Source organism: Cotesia glomerata, linkage group LG4 (assembly GCF_020080835.1).
Source record: "Cotesia glomerata isolate CgM1 linkage group LG4, MPM_Cglom_v2.3, whole genome shotgun sequence".
Lineage (NCBI taxonomy): Eukaryota > Metazoa > Arthropoda > Insecta > Hymenoptera > Braconidae > Cotesia > Cotesia glomerata.
The window spans coordinates 2,018,930-2,045,083 of NC_058161.1; the positions used below are offsets into that span (position 1 = coordinate 2,018,930).

General features: G+C 27.4%; 2 protein-coding genes across 2 annotated transcripts; both read left to right on the top strand.

Annotated features, from left to right (window-relative positions):
* Positions 1-1,197: 1,197 nt before the first annotated feature.
* On the top strand, positions 1,198-8,424 carry LOC123262917 (actin-histidine N-methyltransferase-like). The gene is made up of 4 exons (XM_044725408.1): positions 1,198-1,202; positions 5,766-5,880; positions 6,003-6,482; positions 8,311-8,424. Exons 1-4 carry the CDS (start codon positions 1,198-1,200, stop codon positions 8,422-8,424), a joined length of 714 nt encoding a protein of 237 aa, XP_044581343.1.
* Positions 8,425-9,104: 680 nt separating this feature from the next.
* LOC123262703 (mitochondrial enolase superfamily member 1-like) lies at positions 9,105-13,770 on the top strand. The gene is made up of 6 exons (XM_044725048.1): positions 9,105-9,282; positions 9,373-9,475; positions 10,156-10,271; positions 10,383-10,537; positions 10,733-11,316; positions 13,438-13,770. Exons 1-6 carry the CDS (start codon positions 9,205-9,207, stop codon positions 13,728-13,730), a joined length of 1,329 nt encoding a protein of 442 aa, XP_044580983.1. The 5' UTR covers positions 9,105-9,204; the 3' UTR covers positions 13,731-13,770.
* Positions 13,771-26,154: the final 12,384 nt, after the last annotated feature.

Consider the following 26,154-nt stretch of genomic DNA (forward strand, 5'->3'; position numbering starts at 1 on the left):
CTTATTATTATACAGACAAGTACTTAATAAAATCCAATAGCTGATTACTCATTACCATTAAATTAACATTTCTTTGATCATAAACTCGGATTTTACCTGCAGCAATAACAACTATATGACCGTCGGATTTTATAAATAAATATGTGGAGTAATTTTAAATGTATAACTAAACTAGTTAATCTAATGATCCGGCTCATTACAAGTTTCTAGCAATTATTATACGTGACTTAATTTCATTGAATTTTTTATTTTAATTCAAGTAATATACAACTCAATAGACATTTTTTGACCATTCTATTTTTTATTTTTGTTATTATTACTTATCTAATTATTTTAAATAGAATAAGTGAAAGCTAATTAGGTTGGAAGAAGTTTAATTATAATTTAGATTAGTTTTTAATTAATGGATTTATTCTGTTTTTTTTTTTAATTGTAATTTTTGTTTCAATTTAAATTCTTTTTCAAATTTTAATTTTTTAATTAGGGTAAGTGTGGGTATTACTGCAGATTTTCTTGTTTTAATTATCAATAAATGGCTTATGACTTTTTTGATTAAAAAAAAATTATTTCTGTTAATTTAAACCTTTCGGAAAATAACTGCATAGTTGTTTTATAAGTATGACAATTATTCAATTTGTTATTAATTAATAAAAATTAAGTAGTTACAGAAGTGAATAATTTTATCTTTTTTAAGAGTTTCAGTGTAAAAAGAGGTGGTCGTAAAAAGTCTTTTTCTTTATATAAATCACCTAATGATGATTCAAATCATTAATAATTGGAGTGCTATAAACTATAAATTTAAATCTAAACCTAGTCTGATACCCACTTTAAAAACTTCTTGCCTTCTCTTCAGCTAAAACTGGAACTAAGAAATTTCTTGCTTACGTTTATTTCACCTTATATATTTCTTTTGATTGTAAAAAACTGATGATATTTCTTAAATCTTTTGATTGTTTTCACTATTTGTTAGCAAAATCTTAATATTGTTACAATATTTATTTATACTCTTACATGTACTTTATATTTTTATATTTTTGTATTTTTGCCATTCGGCCATTGCCTTGGCATTCAAATTAAATAAATAAATAAAATAAATAATTAATATATTTTTTACATTTAGAAGTTAGATAACCTTTTTTTAGAATCAAATAATAAATAAAAATTACATTTTGATCAGTAAAATTTATTTAATTAAGCATGCAGTAATTGGTACCGAAAAACTGCATGTGCGTGTATTGCTGCAATTTTCTCAGTCGACTGCAGTAATAGAAGCGCCTCTATTTGTATATGTCTGTACCTATTAATGCGGACGTAAACACGGCTATTCTAACGTCTAAATAAGTGCGTGAATCAAGTTGTCTCGAAGTGAAAAATAAACTATGGATAAAATTAATAAAAAATCACAAGTTAATAAACAAAAAAATAAAAAGTCGAGGCAAGTCCAGGAAAGCAATAATCAGTAGATTGTAAGATTACATCAATTAAAATTTACCAATTCTGGTCAATTAATAATACGTTAAGGCTGTGTTACTTATTATTTAGATTATGAAGAATTCTTTTTATTACATTAAACTAATAAATTTTCTTTTTGATAAATTTTTCTTCATTTTTAAGTAAATCCTAAAATATAGCCGTTCTGCAGTAATAGGTACGCAGTAACTGGATCAGTTGCAGTAATAGGAGCAAGCTACTTTAAGACCTGCAGTAATACATGCATTTAGACTTCTTTTTAAATGCTTATTATTTAACGAAAATATTTGTTTCTTTCATTGTTGATTTTATTTTGGGTTAATAATAAGTCAAACTTTTGTTTAAAAAAAAAAAAAGTTATTATTATCTTGAGAAAATTTTATAAAAATGCTTTCGAAGTGAGACTTACGAAAAAAACTGCAGTAATACCCACACTTACCCTATTGTTTTGTTTTTATTTTAATTTTTTTTTTTAGTTTAAATTTTATTTTTAATTTTAATTTTTTTTTAAATTTTAATTTTTTAATTATTGTTTTATTTTCATTTTAATTTTTTTTTTAGTTTAAATTTTATTTTTAATTTTAATTCTTTTTTAAATTTAAATTTTTTAATTATTGTTTTATTTTCATTTTAATTTTTTTTTTTAAGTTTAAATTTTTCTTTTTATTTCAATTTTTTTTAAGTTTAAATTTTTCTTTTCATTTTCATTTCTGGGAAATTAAAAAAGGAATCGAAGGTTTTGGTTTCAATTTTTGATCCGCGGATTGATAACGCTGAAAATAAACAGTAGAAAGTGCTAGCAGATCTCACGACCTTCTCACATGCATCCAAGTGTACATCCACGTTCCCTTCTATAGTTCTTTAGTTAAGTTTTTAATTGTTATTTGGGAATTTAATTAATATAAATGTATTTCTTCTTTTTATTTTATTTTTGTGGGAGTTTTAGAGGTATTGAAAGGACAATTTCACTCTTTTCACTTTGGTTTGCTTTTATTTTATTAATAAAATTAGTAATTCATTTAATTACAATTTTTTTTACTGAAACTTTGAACATTTATTTATTATTTATTAATAATTATTCTGTCTAAAAGATTGAAGATATGAAAAAATTGATAAAGAATTTTTTTTATAGAGAATTTAATTTTCTACAAAAAAGGTTTTTTGTCATTTTTTTTTAATTTCAATATTTCGCTCAAAATTTTGAAAATTCTAAAAATTGTTTTTATTTAATATTTTTAATAGAATTTAGATTTAATAAATTATTATTATTGCTATTTTGGCTGAAATATTGAAAATATGAAAAAATAATTAGACCTTTTTTTGTAAGAAATTAAATTCTTTATCAAAAAGATCTATCAAATCTTTGATATTTTAGACAGAATATTAAATATAATCAAAAAAAAATTTTTTTTGCCGAATTTTAAAGGAACTTTTAGATTATTGTTGATATTATTATTATTATTTTGGCGTAAATTTTATCATATCTTTGATATTTTACACAGAATATTAAATATAAATAAAAAACAATTTTTTTAACGAATTTTAAAGGAATTTTAGGATTATTATTGTTATTTTGGCGTAAATATTAAAAATATGAAAAAATTCAATTGAAATTTAATGAAATTCTCTACAAAAAAAATCTCCATCAATTTTTTTATATTTTTGATTTTTTAAACAAAATATTGATTTTAAAAAAATGCAAAAAAAAATTTCTTGAAGAATTTAAAAGTGTTTTTAAAATAATTTATAATTATAATAATAATATATAATTCAAAGACTAAATAGTATGAATAAAAGTCTTTTAATTTCGAATTATTATAAAAATATAATAACTGTGTTAACTTTCTATCAATATCTCCAGGAATGACTAGAATTTTTAGATTGAAAGAGAAGAAAATAGTAAAGTAAATAAGTAGTCAGTGGCTACTGCCAGGCCGTTCTTTAAGTAAGTACCTCACCTGAGCCGGTAATCGAACACCGTCATCGCAAATAAATCACCTAAGGATGAAAATCGGTCAGCGAAATCCAAAACGAGTTGACAATTTTAGGACTCGCGAACCTGACCCACTAACAGGAAATTTGTTAATAAAAACACCGCGCCAAGAACTTTCTCTCTCGAGTAAAATCTTATTTATTCCGTTTTGTTACGCCGGTTGTAATAACCGTTTTCCTTTTTATTTGTTAAACACACGTCGTTCTGTTCACAAACAAATATTCACGGTCACATTCTCTCATTGTTGAGATTCTTCGCGATCTTTTCAATGTGATAAATAAAAAATTTATTTATCACTCATTGTTATGAATTTTATTATAGTTAATGTTTATAATTGTAAGTGATACTCAATCCGTTTAAATGTTAATTTTTTAACTGGTATTATTGAATAATTAAATTACTTTAAGAATTACAAAATACATTAATTAATTAAATTAATCTATTATTCATTTTAAAGAGTTTTGTTTAATAGATGTAAAACAATTTTTATTGAGATTAAAACAATATGAAAGTTTATGTGAAAGTACTCTCATTTGATGTTTCAATCTTGACTTTCAATTACCCAAATTATATTTTTATTTCATTTAACTTAAAAATATTTTTTTTAACTCATTCATTGTAATTTAAAAAATGAATGATTGATTTATTGAGCTCATTTAAGTAGAACTAAAGTTTAATTGTATGCACTGTATTTTATTAAGCAGTAATTTATCAAAATAGAATTTTATTAAGAACCGTACAATAATAATTAATTATGAGACAATTGATTAATTATCAAAAAAAAGAACTTTGTTAATTATTATTGTTATTATTATTGCTATCAATGAATTTAAAAACGCGTTAATTTTTTTATACTTCTTTAAAAATAATATTCTGTCTAAAATATCAACGAGATGGAAAAATTGACGAGGACTTTTTTGATAAAAAATTTAATTTTCTTCAAAAAAGGTCTATTATTTTTTATATTTATGCCAAAATAATAATAATATCAACTAGCAACCTTGCAGTCACTATGTGACTACTATGATTTGTAAACTATAAATAAATAAAATTTTGGTTTATTAGATAATGAATTTTGTTAAATTGCACTGTACTTTTTTAAATATTGACGGTTTTAAAGATATAAGCTCATCCTGATGTTACACTCATCAAGAGATTTCATTTGAATACCCACATGCATTTTTTATAAATTTTTCATATATACATATATATATAATATATATTTTAAAGATATAAGCTCATCTCGATGTTACACTCATCACGAGCTTTCATTTGAGTACCCACATGCATTTTTGATATATTTTTCATATATTCATATATATAATATATATAAATATATGAAAAATTGACGTGGGTACTCAAATGAAAGGTCTCGATGAGTGTAACATCGGGATGAGCTTATATCTTTAAAAACATCAATAGTTAAGAAATTACAGAGCAATTTAACATAATTGAGAAATTACCTTGTATCTGGTGAACTATTGACATTTTTAAAGATATAAGCTCATCCCAATGTTACACTCATCAACAGCTTTCATTTGAATACCCACATGCATTTTTTATATATTTTTCATATATACATATATATAATATATATAAATATATGAAAAATTGATGTGGGTACTCAAATGAAAGGTCTCGATGAGTGTAACATCGGGATGAGGTTATATCTTTAAAAATGTCAATATTTCACAAGATACAAGGTCATTTCTTAATTATGTCTCTAGAGAACTATTGACACTTTTAAAGATATAAGCTCATCCTGACGTTACGTTCATCAAGAGCTTTCATTTGAGTACCCATATGCATTTTTGATATATTTTTCATATATTCATATATATAATATATATAAATATATGAGAAATTGATGTGGGTACTCAAATGAAAGCTCTTGATGAATGTAAGATCGGGATGAGCTTATATCTTTAAAAACATCAATAGTTCACAAGATACAAGGTCATTTCTTAATTATGTATCTAAAAGTAAAGTATTTTCTAATGCAGCCTAAATACTTATCATCATAATTTGACTATTGGTGAGAATGATATGTAACCTCGAAAAGGCACAAATTCAAGTCAAGACTTTTCTAATGATACCAAATTTAACCATAAAAACCCATTTTATCATAAAAATACACTGGCCACAAAATTTTGCTTATTCTCTTAATAATATAGATAATAATCTAAAAATTCTTTTTAAATTCATCAAAAATAAATTTTATTTTATTTATATTTAATATTCTGTCTAAAATATCAAAGATATGATAAAATTGATAAGGACCTATTATATTTTTTTGTTTTAGCTGGGCAGTATCAACAGTAATGACCAGACAAAATATAATTCCAAGTAAAAATGGTACCCAGATGATCCACGCGCTCATACCAATGTGGGACATGTGCAACCACGAGGAAGGACCTGTAAGTACAAGTCTAATTATTTATAAAAAAAAAAAAAAACAAAACAAAAAAACACAATAATAATAAATAATAACATGTTTTGAATAACTATGATTAATTTTTTTTACTCATTAAATTATCAGATTACAACAGATTTCAACGTAAACTCAGACACCTGCGATTGTTACGCGAAGCGAGATTTCAAAACAGGAGACCAAATATTCATAAACTACGGCTCAAGGATAAACTCGGACTTTTTTGTACACTCAGGATTCGTTACCGAGAACAATAAAGACGACGGATTTAAATTGAGGCTGGGAATCAGCAAATCGGACCCTCTTTGCCGCGAGAAGACACTTTTGCTAGAAAAACTCGGATTCTCCAGCACTACTATGACATTCTTGCTCCAGGACTCCAGCGAGCCGATCTCCGACCAGATGCGAGCGTTCCTGAGGGTATTCAGCATGAGAAAATCTGATTTAGATCATTGGATTGAGTCGGATAAGATCTTGGACCTCAAACACCGCGACTGCTCGCTGGACACTGTTGTTGAAGATAATGTTAAGAAATTTTTACTTATGAGGCTTAGGCTGCTGATCGCTAATTATCCGACTACTTTAGAGGTAATTAGATATTTCACAAATAAAAAATAACTGCTGTATTTCGTTAACTAATGATGTTTTTAACAATATAAGCTCATTCCGATGTTACCATTTCATATATTTTTATATATTATATATATGTATATATGAAAAATATATAAAAAATGCATGTGGGTACTCAAATGAAAGCTCTTGATGAGTGTAACATCAGGATGAGCTTATATATTTAAAAACATCAATAGTTAAGAAAGTACAGTTCAATTTAACAAATATCTTGTGAACTATTGACATTTTTTGAGATATAAGCTCACCCCGATGTTATACTCATCGAGACCTTTCATTTGAGTACCCACATCAATTTTTCATATATTTCATATATTTATATATATTATATATATGTATATATGAAAAATATATCAAAAATGCATGTGGGTACTCAAATGAAAGTTCTTGATGAGTGTAAAATCGAGATGAGCGTATATATTTAAAAACATCAATAGTTAAGAAAGTACAGTTCAATTTAACAAATATCTTGTGAACTATTGACATTTTTTAAGATATAAGCTCACCCCGATGTTATACTCATCGAGACCTTTCATTTGAGTACCCACATCAATTTTTCATATATTTCATATATTTATATATATTATATATATGTATATATGAAAAATATATCAAAAATGCATGTGGGTACTCAAATGAAAGTTCTTGATGAGTGTAACATCGAGATGAGCTTATATTTTTAAAATGTCAATAGTTAAGAAAGTACAGTTCAATTTAACAAATATCTTGTGAACTATTGACATTTTTTAAGATATAAGCTCACCCCGATGTACTCATCAAGACCTTATCATTTTGAGTACCCACATCAATTTTCATATATTTCATATATTTATATATATGAAATATATGTATATATGAAAAATATATCAAAATCCATGTGGGTACTCAAATAAAAGTTCTTGATGAGTGTAACATCGAGATGAGCTTATATATTTAAAACATCAATAGTTAAGAAAGTACAGTTCAATTTAACAAATATCTTGTGAACTATTGACATTTTTTAAGATATAAGCTCACCCCGATGTTATACTCATCGAGACCTTTCATTTGAGTACCCACATCAATTTTTCATATATTTCATATATTTATATATATTATATATATGTATATATGAAAAATATATCAAAAATGCATGTGGGTACTCAAATGAAAGTTCTTGATGAGTGTAACATCGAGATGAGCTTATATTTTTAAAAATGTCAATAGTTAAGAAAGTACAGTTCAATTTAACAAATATCTTGTGAACTATTGACATTTTTTAAGATATAAGCTCACCCCGATGTTATACTCATCAAGACCTTTCATTTGAGTACCCACATCAATTTTTCATATATTTCATATATTTATATATATGAAATATATGTATATATGAAAAATATATCAAAAATCCATGTGGGTACTCAAATAAAAGTTCTTGATGAGTGTAACATCGAGATGAGCTTATATATTTAAAAACATCAATAGTTAAGAAAGTACAGTTCAATTTAACAAATATCTTGTGAACTATTGACATTTTTTAAGATATAAGCTCACCCCGATGTTATACTCATCGAGACCTTTCATTTGAGTACCCACATCAATTTTTCATATATTTCATATATTTATATATATTATATATATGTATATATGAAAAATATATAAAAAATGCATGTGGGTACTCAAATGAAAGCTCTTGATGAGTGTAACATCAGGATGAGCTTATATTTTTAAAAATGTCAATAGTTACGAAAGTACAGTAATTTTTTTGTAAGTCTAATTCCTTAATTTTTTTTTTTTTTAATTACAGGAAGATTTAGATCTATTAAGTACAACAATGTCGCAGACGAAGAAGATGATTCTCCAGCTAAGGATCTCCGAGAAAAAAATCCTCAAGCGGACCCTGGAATTCATCGACCAGTAAACTCAAGCCTAGAAAATCAAACGCATTTATTGAATAATAATTTTTAAAAAATTACATTTATAAACAAATAATTAATTAAATTAGTAAAAAATTGTGAGAGATGCTTTGAGCTTGATTTGTCAATTAGATTCCAAGATATCTGATCATGTTGCTTTAATTCGGAAGTCTTTATTAAATATTGAGTGATTTGCTTTGATTCAGTAATTTTGAGTGTGAATTTTAAAGCATTTGGCATTTTGCTGAATTATTCTCTGTAACTATTTATTCAACAATATAATTATTTATTCATTTAACGTACAATTTTTAGGAGTATTTCCTTGATGTACGGTTATTTAACAATATATATTATTATTATTACAATTATTATATAAAATTTTGTTTGTAATAGTTTTGTGGATTTAAAATTTTAAACAATAAATATTATGATTGAACTAAATTTTATTTTAATTGTTAAATTATTTAATGATACCTTAAAAAAATTTTAAAGTAAGAAAATAAAAACTCAAAAACAATATTATAAATTTTTTTGGCAGTTTAAATATTTAATTTTAACAAATTTTTGTATGTTAAAATATTATTTAACTTAGAAAAATGTTTTTAACAGTGTAAATAAATATATAAATTATATTTATATATATACTGTACGATGAGATAACTTTAGTTATCACTCTTGCGTCAACAGACGTTGCATTCAACTTTTATATAAGAACGCAGATAAGCAACAAATAAGTTTGCAAAATACAACCTGAATTTTAATCATTATAATTCAATAATAAAATAATGACTACTATTACTGAAGTTTCTGTTAAGGATATAAGATTTCCTACTTCCTTACAAGCTGATGGAAGTGATGCTATGGTAAGCTAGAATATAATAAAAATTTATAAATTCATCATGAATTTTTTTTTATTTCAAAATAATTCCATAATACTTATTAATTTATCTCAGCACCCAGATCCAGATTATTCGTGCGCTTATGTAACAATTAAATTGGAGAATGGAACTGAAGGATATGGGTTGACATTTACTTTGGGTAGAGGAACTCAAATTGGTAATATTTAATTAATTTATCTTTATAAATTGATTAATATCTTAATTAATTAAAAATTTTTGATTTTTAAAAATTAAATTTTTTATTAATAAAAATAAAAATATTTTAACTAATAAAAAATTAAATATTAATTCTTTGAAATATAAATTTTTAATTAGTTTAATTAATTAATAATAATAATAATAATTTAAGGTATTTAATATATCTATATGTACATATATATATATATATATATTTGACTCGAAGATCGGTGTTTATTGATAAAGATAGATAGTTATTATTATTATTCTAATCCGAATACTCCCGATCCAAATTCTTGAAAAATGACTATTTTTTTTTTTTTTTTTGACTATTACTTCTTCACCATAATATTTTATCGGTATGAGATCTCATACCATCAGAGAAAATTTAGGTGAAATTCACAATTAAAATTTGTTTATCGACAATTATTGTTAGAGAAAGATATAATTTTTACTCAGTGTAACTTTTTCAGTTACTGAAAAAATAATTCAGACAGCCCAGACCAGGACTCGAACCTGGATCTTTTGGTTACGCGCCAATAATAATAATAATAATAATAATAATAATAATAATAATAATAATAATAATAATAATAATAATAATAATAATAATAATAATAATAAGTATCATTAATTAAAATAAAAATAAAAATTTTTTAGTTGTATCAGCATGCGAAGCTATTTTAAAAATGGTAATACATAAAAATGTCAATGAAATTTTTAGTAATTTTGGTAAATTTTGGAGATATCTAACCAGTGAATCACAATTACGTTGGGTAACTATTTTTTTATTTAATAATTTTTTACTCAAAAACAAAATTATTTTTATATTAATTTTCTAAAATAAAATTCTTAATTTTAATCAATTCATTATTGAATTAATTTAGTTAGGGCCTGAAAAAGGTGTAATACACCTTGCAACAGCAGCGGTGATAAACGCTCTTTGGGATTTATGGTCGCGAATTGAAAAAGTACCTCTCTGGAAATTATTAACAAACTTAACTCCTGAGCAATTAGTATCAACAATTGATTTTCGATACATGTAAGTAATTATTTTAAATTAAGAATTTTTTTTTAATTTAAACAAAATTAACTTCAAGAATTTTCCGTCTTAATTCAAGATAAAAAAATTACTTCTAAATATTTTCGATTGGATTAAAAATTTTTTTTAGCGCTGGAGATAGATTTTTATTTATTCTTTTAAGTATATAGATTATAAAAAAAAATTTAATTTTAGTACAGATGTAATTACTCCAGAAGAAGCGATCGCAATCCTAAAAAGCCGACAAAATGGCAGAAAAGACCGCGAAGAAAAGCTCCTAAGCCGCGGACTTCCCGCTTACACAACCCAAGTGGGCTGGCTGGGATACTCCGACGAGAAAGTGCGTTCGTTGTGTAAAAAATACCTCTCGGACGGCTACACCAGCTTCAAAGCTAAAGTAGGCCGCGATCTAGAGGACGATGTCCGAAGATGCGGACTCATTCGCGAAGAAATCGGGCCTGATAACAAACTTATGATCGACGCGAACCAGATCTGGGGGGTTCAAGAAGCCGTCGAGTGGATGAACCAGCTGCAGAAGTTCAACATCCACTGGATCGAGGAACCAACTTCCCCGGATGATATTCTGGGGCACAGAATGATCAAGGAGAAGCTAAGACCTCTGGGAATCGGAGTCGCGACTGGGGAAGCTTGCGCGAATCGCGTGATGTTCAAGCAGTTTCTTCAATCAGGCGCGGTTGATTTTTGTCAGATTGACTCCGCGAGGATCGGCGGAGTCAATGAAATTCTTGCTGTTTATTTGATGGCTTGCAAATTTAAAGGTTCAGTATTTTTATTACTTTTTAGTTAAATTGATAAATAATAAGAATTTTAGTCTAGAAATTTACAAACATATTTTTGAGATCACAGTAACAAATTTTGCGTCATTGTGTCAAAAAATTTTGTGTTAAAAATTTTTATGTTAAATATTTTACACTTTTTTGTGTTAATTTAACACAATTAATGTTAAATTTACACATAAAAGTGTTAAATATTTAACACAAAAATTTTTAACACAAAATTTTTTGACGCAATGACGCAAAATTTTTTACTGTGATGTTAAACTAAATATTTATAAAAAAAAAAAGGCCATTCGGCAGCCGAAATGAAAGTAGATTTCATGGTGAATAATAAAAATACTACTAGGGTTGCATACGAAAAAAAAAAATAAATTTCTGTTTGATTAAACAACAAAGACGTCAAAACGAATGCAAAAGTAAAATTTCATTAAATCTGTCTGAGAAAGCAGCTGATTTTTGACCTAGACTAATAATGAGGTACACAAATTAAAGCTTATTCAATAAGCTTTCAGATGCCATTTATATAATTTTGATAAGATATCGCGTTCAATTGTAATTGCACGAAAATACGGTGAAAGTGAAAATTTTTGCGATTTTTGAAAATTTTTGAATTGCTATTATTCCTAAACTATTTAATTTGGAGAAATAAATAAGTACACAAATTGAAGCTTATTAAATAAGCTTTCAAATGCAATTTGCAGAAATCCGATAGGACGTCGCGTTCCATTGTTATTGCACGAAAATAAGGTAAAAGTGAAAATTTTTTGCGATTTTTGAAAATTTTTGAATTGCTCTCATTTCTAAACTAATCGACAGATTTAGCTCATCTTAGAACTTAACCTCGGAAATCGTCCTAAAAATAAGTATGTTACGTTTTAGTGAGATCCGTATAGAATTACGGAAGTTAGAGAAGAGACAATGCCGATTATATCGTGTATATATATATATATATATATATATATATATATATATATATATATATATATATATATATATATATATATATATATATATATATATATATATATATATATATATAAACTTTTGAACCATATGCATTTTCTGAATCCGCTTGACGAGCTGAGTCGAAATATAGCAAAATTTTTCAAAAGTTCCGTCATGAGGACCAATGCAATAGTTAGATTTTTATGAAATCTACTAAAAAACAAAAACCCTTAAGGTAGAAATTTATTTATTTACTTAGAAAACGTCAATCGGCAATATACATCTATGGTATTACAATAAAAAAAAAAAAGAAGAAAATACATAATTTATAAATTTATAATTTCAAAGGAAACGAAAAATGAGAAAAATGAAAATTTCATATTTTAAAGATTAACAACAATATATAGTTTATCCGTTGAGATTTATCAGGATTCTAAAGAAGGAAAGATAATTAATTTATTCAATTAAACAGAATTAGTCTGAAATTAATTAGACTCCAAAAAGAGTTCCTTGGCTATTTTTATGAAGGAAAAATTATAAATTTTCAATTTTTTGATATTTAATTATTTTTTAAAAAAATTAACGATTGAATTTCTTCTTTTTTTTTTATAATTAAAATTCTTCAATTTTTTAATATTTAATTTTACTATTTAAAAAAAATTATTTTAAAAACACATTTAGATTTAGATTTAGATTACTTTATTCATGCCAAGACCTATCGGCCAGATGGCAATATTAAAGATACTAATATTAAGCAATTATTTTTATTTTAAAAAATTTTCTTTTTTCTAATAAGGTAAAAGACCCAGTTATTGACACTTACGATTTTATTTTAATTAAATAAAACAAATCAACTCTAATAAATTAATAAATATAATTATTGAATTATAAATTTTTAGATAATTAATTTTTATAAACATTTTATTTCTTTAATTAGAATAAAATTGCAAGTGTCAATCAACTAGGCCAGAGTCAATAACTGGGTCTTTTTACCTTATATTCATATTAATTAAATTAAAAAATTTTATAATAAAAATTTAAGAATTTTTGTTTGTTTATGATTAAAAAATTTTAACTTTTTGATATTTAATTACACTTTTAACAAATTATTATATTTGTTTTATATATTTATTATAATTAATAAAAATAAAAAATTAGTTCCAGTATGTCCGCATGCAGGAGGAGTAGGACTCTGCGAAATGGTCCAGCATCTTCAGATGTGGGACTACGTATCTTTAAGCGGTACTACCGAAAATCGCGTTATTGAATACGTCGACCAGCAACACGAGCACTTTGTAACACCCTCGATAGTAAAAAACGCGCATTACATGCCGCCTAAATCTCCTGGGTATTCAACTCAGTTCAAGGATCAAGCGATTTTGGACTACGAGTATCCTCACGGCAGAGAATGGCAGAGAATGTTTAAACAAGGAGTTTACAAATTTAATTAATTTTATAAATTTAAAAAAATTGTAGTCTTACTCATAAATAAATTTTTCATTTCTTCCTCAAAAAATTGTTTATTATTAATAAAATTTTTATTTATTTATTATTTTTTTAATCTATATTCACTTAAAATAGTTAATTTATCTTCTTACATTACAATTTTTAAGAAGAAATGAATTTATAAAAAAATTTTTAAACAAAATTGTAATTCTTATTATATTTATTTGTAAAATTATTTTACAAATAAGGATTCCTTATTTATTTTCAGTTTGGAATAACATAAAAAAATTAACTTCAATGAAATGAATTCTAATTAAGAAAATCTAAAAAATTTATTTTATTTCATTTTATTGAAACAAACCCAATGATTTACACTATTAACAGGGTTAATAGAATACATAATACATAAACTTATAAAATTATAGAATATGACAAGATGCCATATCAAAGCAAATTTTAAGGGAGTGGGGAAAGAACGGGTAGGGGAAAGGGGGGGACCTACTCAGTGGGAATTTTTTTTCCGTAATTGAAAAAATAATCAGACAGCCCAGACTGGGAATCGAACCCAGATCTCTCGGTTACGCGCCAAGGGCTCTACCAGTTAAGCTATCCGAAACAAGTACTGACTACTTTATTCAGTCACGTATATAAGATAATATAATATAAATATTGTGGAAAAATATATACGTAATACTATAAGGTTAAGTAAAGTATGACCAAATTGCCAATCATATAAAAATAATTAGATATTTTGAACACGATCAATAAAATTTTTCAATTCATAATTGCTCAAAAATTCATAAACATCCTTTAAGGTAGTTGTTGCGTGAAAGGCATTTCAACGGAAAATTATGAAATTTTTTTTATTGAAAGATAAATATATTAATAATTCACTACCAAAATTTCAGATCAATTGACCGCACTGTTTTTCAGTAATTAATTTTCGAAATTGCATCTCTTACACGTAGAGGTATAGAGAGATGGTAAAGTTAGTATGAAATCTTCTGTACCACTCGAGTGGGCCAAAGATTTCATACTAACTTTACCATCTCTCGATACCCTCTATACCTCTACGTGTAAAAAATGCAATTTCGAAAATTAATTACTCAAAAATGGTGCGGTCAATTGATCTGAAATTTTGGTAGTGAATTATTAATATATTTATTTTTCTTCAAGGTTGGCAATAGCCTAATCGGCTCGGTACCTGCATTTCGAAAGAGTGAGACCAGGGTTCGATTCCGGCGCGCACCAATATTTTTCAATGATTATAAACTAAGAATATGTGCGTTTCATTGCCAGCCTCTGTACCGGTCGGGTTTTCTGTGGTTTCCCCATATAGTTATGGAGGTAAAATGCCATTATAGAAGTACCTCCATACTATTTAAGACCGTAATGCAAATGCAGGTACTGATTATAACGCGTAAGCCGGCCACAGTCGCAGCACATGTGTGTCGGGCATGAAAGAAAAAATCCCGACATGCAGGGGGGTGGGGACGAAAAAGTGGTTGAGAGTTATAATGACGGGGTTGAGAGATTATATTGCGGAGAAAAAAGTGGAGCGACAATAATTCCCCACCCTCCCTTGTAAAACACTCTACAGTGATACAAGTAAAACCATCCTCAATTATATTTATTTTTCGATAAAAAAAAATGTCATGACTTTCTGTTGAAATGCCTATCACGCAACACTACCTTAAATTAAAATACATGAAAGTCTTGAAGTTAGTCAAAGGTCGAAACTCGCAAAAAACGGGCCACGATTCATTATTAGTTAAAATTTAGGCGCGCGCGTAGCGCGCTATTCAAATTTCTAGTATAATATAATTTCATAGGGAAGAGGAATTATGCAATTCAACTAGCTAAGTTTTTCAGATTTTTCTAACAATTGAATTCTCTTTCTAACTGATCTAAGTCGTGTTATCATCTGATGGACAATAAATTCTAAAGTTTCATTTCTTGGTTGATAATCATATAAACACATAATAAGTTTCTCGCTTTTTGCGAACGGTTTAACAGTTCTATTATTAAAAATCTTCACAGCCAGATTATACAAAGTTTCTTTTTTTTTTTTCCATAACGAAAAACAGTTTCTTTGAACAACCCATAAATAAATTTACGATCAAAGTCTTGAATCTTTTTTCTATAATCAGAAGACGATGAAATTAATTCATCCATTTTAAGTATTTCTTCTTTAGGTACAAACAATCCAAATTCTCGTCTTATCCTCAAATCCCACAATATGTAATCAACGGTGTTTACTCTTTCTTTTTCGATATCTAATTTGATACTATCTGCCTATTCTTGTGTATAATAATTAGGGCCCGGAATTTCGCCACCGTTCAAATGACTGTTTATATGTTTAACCTTAAATTTGAACAATTGAAAATAGGCCACCTCCCGTGCCCTTATAATAATCATGCCAATAAAACAAATTATCAGGATCTTGAATTGGAAGCAAGGCATTAGACAATGCTTTGAATCCAGTACGTGAGGGATTATCACGTAACGAAATTAAAACTAACTGAGAAAAACTTCTATAAGCAGCAGAATTACACAGTTGCGTATACAAGTCGTTGATCATCCTTTCATCATAATCATTCATTGAATAATAATGAAATATTTTAGAAACAATTTTATCTAGAATATCCATAAAGATAAACTGCTCGCCACTAAAACAATATTTTCTATAAAATTCATCATGAAATAGATGGTCGAATATATTTTTGCCTTGACTATCACGAGCATAGAATAATACTGGACAACTAAATAAAATTTTATTGACAATGAGCAGTGCTATAACGTAATGTTCTTTTTTTAAAGCTACCATCAACGAAGTTCTACACGGGAAAAAAATTCTGGGAAAATTTACGATACAACTATTGTAAAGCTGGACTATACTTTTATTACTATTAATTGTCAAATATTTTAGAAGAAAAAATACTATTTATTCATTAAAAAATACAATATTACTATTGTAAAAAGTAAGAGATGAAAATTTCCAGTGCTGCCTCTGTATCTTTCCAATAGAACTATAGCAAATTTTACAATAGTTGAATTGGAATGTTTCTCAATTAGTGTGAGTGATGGCCGTGCACAGCGCTAGACTCCGAGTTTATGTAAATGTTAAAGGATGTGGGTCTTAGTTTACCTCGGATAGCGTAGAGGGAGAGTCTCTGGCTGCCAACACAAAGTTCTGGGTTCGATTCCCAGATAGCGCGAGAATGTCGGTTTCTTTTTTCGATTACTGTTCAGGTACCAATTAGTCCAACCTTCTATCTCTCTCCCTCCCTAATATTTCTTTTAAAAAAACCAACTGTGAATTTTTACAATAGTTGAATTGTAAAGTTTACAAACATATATTGTATAATTTGCTCTATAGTATCCGATTTTTTAAGACTTTTGCTAGTCTTATTTGTTGGATAAAATTTACAATAGTAGATCGTAAAAATTACTAAATGAGAAATATAGTCCACCGTTACTATTTTATTTAGTAAAAATTACAATAGTAAAATAGTAAAAACTCCTTCAATTTTCTTTCCGTGTATTATCTTTGGTTCTCACAGTAATGTCGGCGCCATAATCAGTACACTGATAGAAGGATTTATTTGTATTAAATAATATTTGTTAACAGTTAACAAATCATTCATTACAGACCATTTTTTAGTATTAAACAAATATTTCTTAGTATTTAAAATGATTTGTTTGTATTTAATAAATCTGATTTTCATTTATTAAATATTAATAAATCTTCTTAAATACTAACAAATATTTGTTAAGGACTAACAAATGGCTTCTAATAAATGATTTGTTAAATATTAAGAAATCTTTTTAACTATAAACAAATCCTTCTATCAGTGTAAGTAATTTAACCAAGTTTTGCGAGTCCTGAGTGACAGCATATGACACAAGTGATATTTTATCACCAAATTCATCCAGCCAGTGATAATCTTTAGAGAAATTTAACAAAATTTTACGTGTAAATATAGCGTTGGGATCAGCGCCAGCTTCAAGCAAAAGACGAATCGATTCCCATTCACTATTTCCAGATTTAATAATCGCCAAATGAATTGGTTGAGCTCCATATTTCGTTAGGAAGTTAATGTCTGCTTGGTATTTATTAATCAGTATATCAATAGCAGCTGCGTTATTTTTTCTACACGCTAAATGCAATAATGTGTATCCCTTGACATTGGATCCTGGTAATATTTGATTCACATTAAATTCACCTTTTAATATTTCTTCGAATTTATCTGAATCATAATTGTTTATAACTTAAACCAGACTTCTTGCAATCTTCATAACAGATTTCATGTTCTCACGTATCTGTAATTATTTACTATGACGATAGATAGATTTATCTGAAAAAAAATTATATTATTATTTATTTATTTTTATCATTATTATATTTCTTATTAATACGTATTAAGAATGTAAAAATCCATTTGTTTGTATCTCTTATTTTTTACAGAAAATTTAAGATAAAAGTGAAAAACAAGTTTTTACAGCCAAAATTAAAGTAGTTAAAGTTTAAGGAGTCCGGACTTGTATAATATCAATTCAAATTTTTCTTTCACGCTGAATTTTTTGGTGATTAGTTGAATCTTTTTAAATGCAATGATGAAAAAAATAATTGTTTTTCTCATAAATTACTATCGCAATTTATAAACAATGGTTAGATTTATTTAACTTTTTAAATTCGAGACAAGGGTTTATGGCCTCTGTTAAACCGAAGCGATTACAATAATATTCTATTGTCATTCCTTTTGTGAAAAGGTTTTCGACTTATCCATGGCTAAGAAATCTAATTTGAAATAATTTAAAATGATTTAAATGCATCGGATTTGAATACTATATAGATATACAATTAACATTAAGGTAATCACTTCAAATCATCTTTCTGAATCAGGGATAACAATTCGGACGCTTTATACCTGAGTGACAAGCAAAAATACAAATTCGATTTCTTTCTTAAATGTATTTGTCACTATTTTCGGTAATTCTATACAGAGACTACGCTTATAGAAAAAGGATCAATTAGAAAAGGGTCTGAAATCAATAGAGGCCATAAACACTTGCCTCAAATTAATAAAATTAAGTAAATCAGAAAATTTTATAGTAGCAAAGTTTATAATTCGCACGTAATTACAATATTTTATCCTTTATAAATGCTAATTTGAAACAAATTTCTATCTCTATTTGATCATAAGATATCGAGTAACCATTGTTTATAAATAACGATAATAATTTATGAAAAAAACAATTATTTTTATTCGTCATTGCGTTTAAGAAGATTCAACCAATCATCAAAAAATTTAGCGTGAAAAAAAAAATTGAATTTATGATTGTATAACAAGTCCAAAGTTGATGCATATTTTTAAACTTCAAAATAACACTTACCGTTTTTTTAATCTTTTTGTTAATATTTCTTGTCACAAATTTTTTTATCAATTAGTAATTTTAAATTGAGCTACATAAAACTTTGACTCATCGAACTATAAATGTCATGTTTCAATGGAATTTTTTAAAATACGAGTTACTCACTGTTTTCAAAAATTAGTTGTTAATACGTTATTCGATCGAGAATTCCTGACTTTAAATTCATTGAAGATACACGGAAAAAAGTAAACTGTAATATTCACTCGGATTCCGGTTAATTTTTATAGTTTCAAACAGTAAAGCGGACATCGGGGTGGCAAAAATATAAATATTACAGAATTTAATGTAGAAAGTATAAAAGCCACAACTTATAATTTAATATCCAAAATAAGTGATTAGTAGCTGTCACTATAGTAAATAACGACTCTTTCATCTTAAAAAATTACAGTTTCAAACAGTAAAAATTGCCATTTCAATATATAGTCGATATTATGAGGAGGGGAACTCAGATGAAAGATAAGGGGGTCTCACTCTGGGAGAATTTAAAATTTGAAACAGTAAAAATTATACTTTTAAAATATACATTTTACCAGTCCAAGCAAGTCAATAATTACAGTTTGATTTTTAGCGTTGCGTTTAAAATTTACCATTTTACTTTGTAAATATTGACATTGCTTGAATTAGAAATTTATTAACTTTATTTTATACTTTTTACATATCATAAGATCATTTTTTAGGCACGAAATGATAAATATCAAAGTCTGAATTCTTAATTATTATACTTTAACATTTTACACTGATAGAAGGATTTGTTTATAGTTAAAAAGATTTCTTAATATTTAACAAATCATTTATTAGAAGCCATTTGTTAGTCCTTAACAAATATTTGTTAGTATTTAAAAAGATTTATTAATATTTAATAAATGAAAATCAGATTTATTAAATACAAACAAATCATTTTAAATACTAAGAAATATTTGTTTAATACTAAAAAATGGTCTGTAATGAATGATTTGTTAACTATTAACAAATATTATTTAATACAAATAAATCCTTCTATCAGTGTAGACATTTACATAGCGAATATTACTGTTTGAAATAGTATTTTCTTCCATGTAAAGAGTAAATTGTAACGTTTAAATGGTAAATATTATAAAGTGAATAGTAAAATTACGATTTTACTGTTTGAAATGGTAATTTTTAGCAGTTGATCATTACTTATTATAAATCGACTGTTATTTATTACAGTTTACTTTTTTCTGTGTAATATACACTTTAAAATAGTTAAAACAATTATAATAATTAAAACTGTATCTGGTTTGTTGATATTCTCCGTTGGTCTGTTGAAATTAAATTATTGTATACGTAACTTAAATTCACTTTACAAACAATTTACTTTAATTTTTAAATGGGTTTTTAATAAAACTTAGAAAAACTTCAAGACAACGTTACCACAAGACTGGCAAGGACACAAATGAAGAAGTTGATCGGCAGAAGAGTTCACTGAAAATTTAAATGGGCCCACTTCACAAATCTGGGGGAAAACTGTGCCCAATTAGAAGTAGATTTGAATTCGAGGCAAATAGTTTGTAATCTCGAATATTCGAACACCTCCTAGTAAAATATAAAATATTACTATAGCTAATATTGCAAAATACTATAGAGTAGGGACAATGACAAAAGACCCAAAACTACTGTGAAGACCCTCTCAGGTAGAATTGTAAGTAGTAATTCCTTCACGGAAAAAAACGTGCGGTAAATCCAACCACACTTGGAGTTGGATTTGACACACATGAAAATCATCCGTAAACAAACTATAGCGTATACAGTCAACGCTCTCTGTATTTGACTCGCCCGTACAGGACCATTCTCTGTATTTGACTCGTCCTGTTCCATAAGAGCTGTGTAAAATCGTCAAATACAGAAGAAGAATGTGGTCAAATACAGAGAGCGGTCAAATACAGAGAGGTCCAATACAGAGAGCGTCGACTGTAGTCCATCCTGTAGTAAATGCTACTCCAAGTGTAGTTGGATTTACCGCATTTTCTTTTCCGTGTTATTTTCTTTATTTCTACTTCTCCGAGAGGTTGTAGCTATTAGACAGTAATTTATTCGTAAAATCTTAAACTTACAAAGTTCATTCCAAATTACTAAAGAAATCGAGTAGGGAGGAAACTCAGAATTACTGCTAAGAGACTCTCAGGTATAAAATATAAGCAGTAATTCCTTTTTGTCAATTATTCTTCACCGAGACTTGCCATCAGACAGTCATTTTAAAGAGAACTACAGAAATAATTTAAATCTACAATAAGTAAGTAATTTTATCCATACTTTATAATTTTTAAATTTAATTCTTTAATATTAAAAAAAAATGGTATTATAATATTGCAATTTTTAATTTTAGCAAAAATGTATCCAATTTTCCAAAATTCCAACTCTAACTTAGAAGAGTGCGAAGAAAAATGGCCGCGACTCCACGTGGCCGTATGGCATGGCTTCTACTCAATCGTCGAAGGAATGATAATAACTGGCACGCCAGCAGATTCTTTTTTCACGGGACCTATCGGCCGGGGATTTACTGCTCTTCACTTAGCAGCCCTAAAAAACCAGTACAAGTGCGCGGAAGTTCTTCTCGAGTGCGGAGCAAGTGTTTCCCCAAAAACAGGTGCCATTTGTGACCCGATTCACATCGCAGTGTTCAAGAACCACCAAGAGATGGCGGCTCTGCTGTTCTCTCACGGATGTGACGTAAATGTGAGATTCAGTGACGGTTTTTTTGAATTGTTCCACCACGAAATGCTCAGTGATTTGTGGAAAGACCACGATTTACCTCTGTTGCACTGTTCAATTCTTCTGAAACAGAAAGAAATGACAGAAATAATAATAAACAGAAGCGCTGACATCAAATTAAAGACCAGGTTGGGAAAAACTACTCTGATGCAGGCCGTGGAAGTCAATAATGCAGATCTGGTCAAGCATTTTCTAAAAAGGGGTGCTGATGTGAACGACCGCGACTCTTTTGGACAACCTGTTCTGCATTTCGTGGTCCACAATGCCATCAAAAAGAAATTTATCTTCAGTGGAGAGGAGAATAAAAACGAGCTGAAGAACAAAAAGATGGAAATTGTGAAGTGTTTGGTTGAAGCTGGCGCTGATGTTAACGCTAAGTTCCCGGAGTGCATTCCCCAGTCCACTGTCCTCCATTACATGATCCTCTACGGGTTCAGCGGTGGAGTCAAGTATCTGCTGGATTGCTGCGACTTGGACTGGATTCACGTGGATTTGCAGACTGTTATTCAAAAAGAATTGATGATCGAAAATGCGAACACGACATACCTGTCTCAGAGTTATCTTCGCGAACTCAAGCAGGCATACGCGTTTATCATGTTCTTGATTGAGTACTGGTCAATAAGCAGACAAGTGCTCGGGCTGCCGGTCTATAAAACTTCGAACAACCGACCGATTCATAATCGGGACTTTCAGAATTTATATGCTAATAAACTGGTGATATATCGGCACCTGGCTGAAACATTCGTCGATGTCTTGAAGGATGTCAAGGTCAGGGATACTAACATCTCTTTTTATCACTTGCTGACTTGTGGAAAGGAAGAAATTGTTACCCTGAGTGCAAAGCTGAGTGTCAGCCGCTTGGATGGAGTCGGAAGTCAGTTTAAGATGAAGTTTGATCATCCTCTGGGGTTAATGCTCATTAGGAGGCTTATTTGGGCTAATAAGACGAGAAGGATGAGGAAGCAGGCTACGGAAGTCCTTGCTTGTTTGTTTTTTGGTACTTTGCCTTATGACTGCTGTCAGTTCATTGTTAAGTATTTTAATAATAAGGAATTGATAAAAATAATTTCTTTGGTGAATGGAGTTTGAGAAGGGGAGGTAATTTTGAAATTTTTTGTTTAATTTATGAATTTTTATGTTAATTATTTTGATAAGTTTTTTTTTGTTTTAAATTTTTTTAAATAATTAATATAAAAAATTATTAATGTTTTAATTATTTTATTATTTATTCAATTTTTTTTAAAAATATCTAATAAAATCAATTAATTTTTTAATTGAAAAAACAAAATTAATAATGTAAATATTTATAATAAAAATTTTTGTAAATAATTATAAGTTTTATTTTACTTGTAAAAATATCTCTTATTTACGATTGTATATAATTTATAATATATAAATTATAAATAAAACTTTTAACTCTATAATTTATTTAATCCTTTATAATATATTAAGTATTTTAAGTTAATTATTTTAAAAAAAATTTACAATGTTTTGAAGTTTTCACCGAATGCGTCTTAATGTCTTTTATCTTTTTATTTTCGTAAAAATTAATAAATACACTGTCTTGGAATCTTCATACGTCAAAAACAATCAGTAAAATAAATTCAGCATTATATAGTGTTAAATTAAGAAAGAGGATTTACACGACCGATATCAAAAGATTATTAGTGTCAGCTACTATCTTACCTCTTGTCGATTATTGTTCTATAGTGTTAACAAACTCAAATTTTGAAAATGACAAAAAATTACAACGTTCCCTAAATTCATCTATCCGATTTATTTATAATTTAAAACGTGACGAACACATAACACCTTATAGGCGTGAACTAGGTTGGCTTAGCATCAAGAGTCGTCGTATCTATTTCTTAGGCTGTTATTTTTATAAATTATTACTTGTTGGTAAACCCAGTTATCTGCGTGAATTGTTCATTGAAGATACACGGTGAGAAATTTCCATTATTTTTTATTCTGCATGGATTTTAGATATTACAATGGTGCATATTACTAGTGAACCTTATTGACTCAGAATAAAATTTTACAATGGCCCATAGTAATTTCCGAAACAAATGAAATCAGACATAGTAAATGGTAGAAATTGAAATGTACCATAGTAAAATGAAATATGCAATAATTTAAATTTCCGAATGTACTATAGCAAAAAAAATAAGAAAACGTTTGTAAAAAATAAAAAATTTTAGAGTAAAAATGTTTTTAGCAATCAAAAATATCAAACCAAACAAGATTTTTGTTTGCAATAATTTTAAAAATATTTTTTAAAATATAGTTTTTTTATTTTTTTTCATTTTTAACAATGAACGTAGGATTTATTTTGGCAGTTAATTTTATTATGAATAATTATAAACACAATATATAACTTTTAAATAATTTTTTATTATTATTAGAAGTGTCGGTTGCAGGTTAACCATCAAATGTTTGTTTTCATTTTAATTTTTCACGGTAAATTATTAAATATTTTATTATTTATGAATCTTACAAATTTTCATTAACTATTCATATGTTGATGGATTTATAAACTAATATTTATTTAAAACTTAATGTTTATTGCAATTTTCATAACACATATTTATACGATATAAATGCTGTATTTTTACCGTAATACTTCAGTTATTTTAGCCAGTTTTTTTGTCGAATTATTATGAAAAAATTACGAAATAAATTCAGAATATTTATGGCAATACAATAGAAAAATTACGGTATATTTACAGCATTTAAACCGTAAATATACCGCATATTTACTGTATATCTGCGGCATTATTGCAGCAAAAAACTGGAAAAGAAGATCCCTACTTTCTATTACCGGCAAAATACCAAAAATATGCTGCTTTACTACTATTATTCAATAGCTTGAAATTTTTTTTTATAATATTATAAATTATCGTGAATTATTTTCAAGAGGTTGATAAACTAATTTCTCGATTGTTATTATTATTAATAATTTTTTTTAGTCTAGACCGGGATTCGAACTCAGATCATTTAGTTACGCGCCGAAGGCTCTACCAGTTGAGCTATCAGAGACACTATCCATATTTAATTACTCAGTCACCTAATAAGACTCACCGAGTAATAAACACAGCCGTCCATCTTACGGTAGAAAGCATTATATCTTTAATTATATCAGTATAAACGCGGCAAAATTATAGTATAGGGGACGGACGGGCAAGACGGAGAGGGCGGGTAAAATGAATAATCGTTTTAAATCGCTGGTCGGTCGATAGAAACATTTTAGACAGCAATCTATCAATCTATTATGTAACTACACTTACCGTTATCGATAAAGCATTGGTTTTGCATACTTGTGGGAATTTTTTTTATAAATATTGAAATTTAGGAAAAAAAAAAAATTTTTAATCGTAAGTATACAGTACTTAGTTTAATGTTGTTAAGGACGATGCAGATTTGATTTTTTTTCTTCATATTCAGGACGCGGTTGATATTTTTGCGACGATTGTTTTGATTGAAATGTATTTTCCAATCAGTATTCGTTTTACGCGACCTGAGTATTCATTTTGCCCGCCCTGGTAGGGCAAAACGGATAATGTTGACTTTTTTTTTTTTTTAATTTCGAAGAAGAATTTCTTTGTTATTATTTTTATTTTACTTTAATTATAAACTTCAATTACCCAAAAAATTATTAGCCAAAGTTAAGAATGGATATGATTGTAATATATATTTGTTATTTCATTTTCAAATTAACATATCCGTTTTGCCCGTCCTTCCCCTATCTTTGGTATTTTTACCGTAGAAATACGATTTTATTATTTTAAAATTATAGTTATATTATAGTTAATACATCGATTTTTTACGGTAAAAGTTCTAGAGTTTTACAGTAATTTTATAGTATTATTTCTGAACTTTGCAGCAAAAGTACGGTAGAAATGCTGCATAACTATAGTAAAAAAAACTGGCCAAAATGACCACAGAAATACCGTATTATTTCAGAATTATAACGGTAAATTTACAGTAAACGCATTAATACCGAAAATTTACGGTATTTCAAAAACCGCGAGGGAAGCAGCACGAAAAAATGAAAGAGCGGGCGTCGCGACTGACGCGCATACGTTTACTATGGGACATTTGAAAATTTCATAGTCACAATTTTAAATTTGAACCGAGTACACGTGACTAAATGTGAAACTTTTTTATAAATTTTTATTGTCGACTGAGCAACAGAAATTTTACTATGGAACTATAATGAAAAGTTTTAAGCACACTAACAGTTTTTGTTCTGTCAGTTTACGAAAA

Bases quoted from the DNA above. Each gene is read 5' to 3' on its own strand.
- LOC123262917 (XM_044725408.1), top strand. The intron at 5,881-6,002 runs GTAAGTACAAGT...TTAAATTATCAG, and splicing joins GCAACCACGAGGAAGGACCT to ATTACAACAGATTTCAACGT. The intron at 6,483-8,310 runs GTAATTAGATAT...TTTTAATTACAG, and splicing joins ATTATCCGACTACTTTAGAG to GAAGATTTAGATCTATTAAG.
- LOC123262703 (XM_044725048.1), top strand. From the start codon at position 9,205: ATGACTACTATTACTGAAGTTTCTGTTAAGGATATAAGATTTCCTACT. The intron at 9,476-10,155 runs GTAATATTTAAT...AAAATTTTTTAG, and splicing joins GGGTAGAGGAACTCAAATTG to TTGTATCAGCATGCGAAGCT. The intron at 10,272-10,382 runs GTAACTATTTTT...GAATTAATTTAG, and splicing joins GTGAATCACAATTACGTTGG to TTAGGGCCTGAAAAAGGTGT.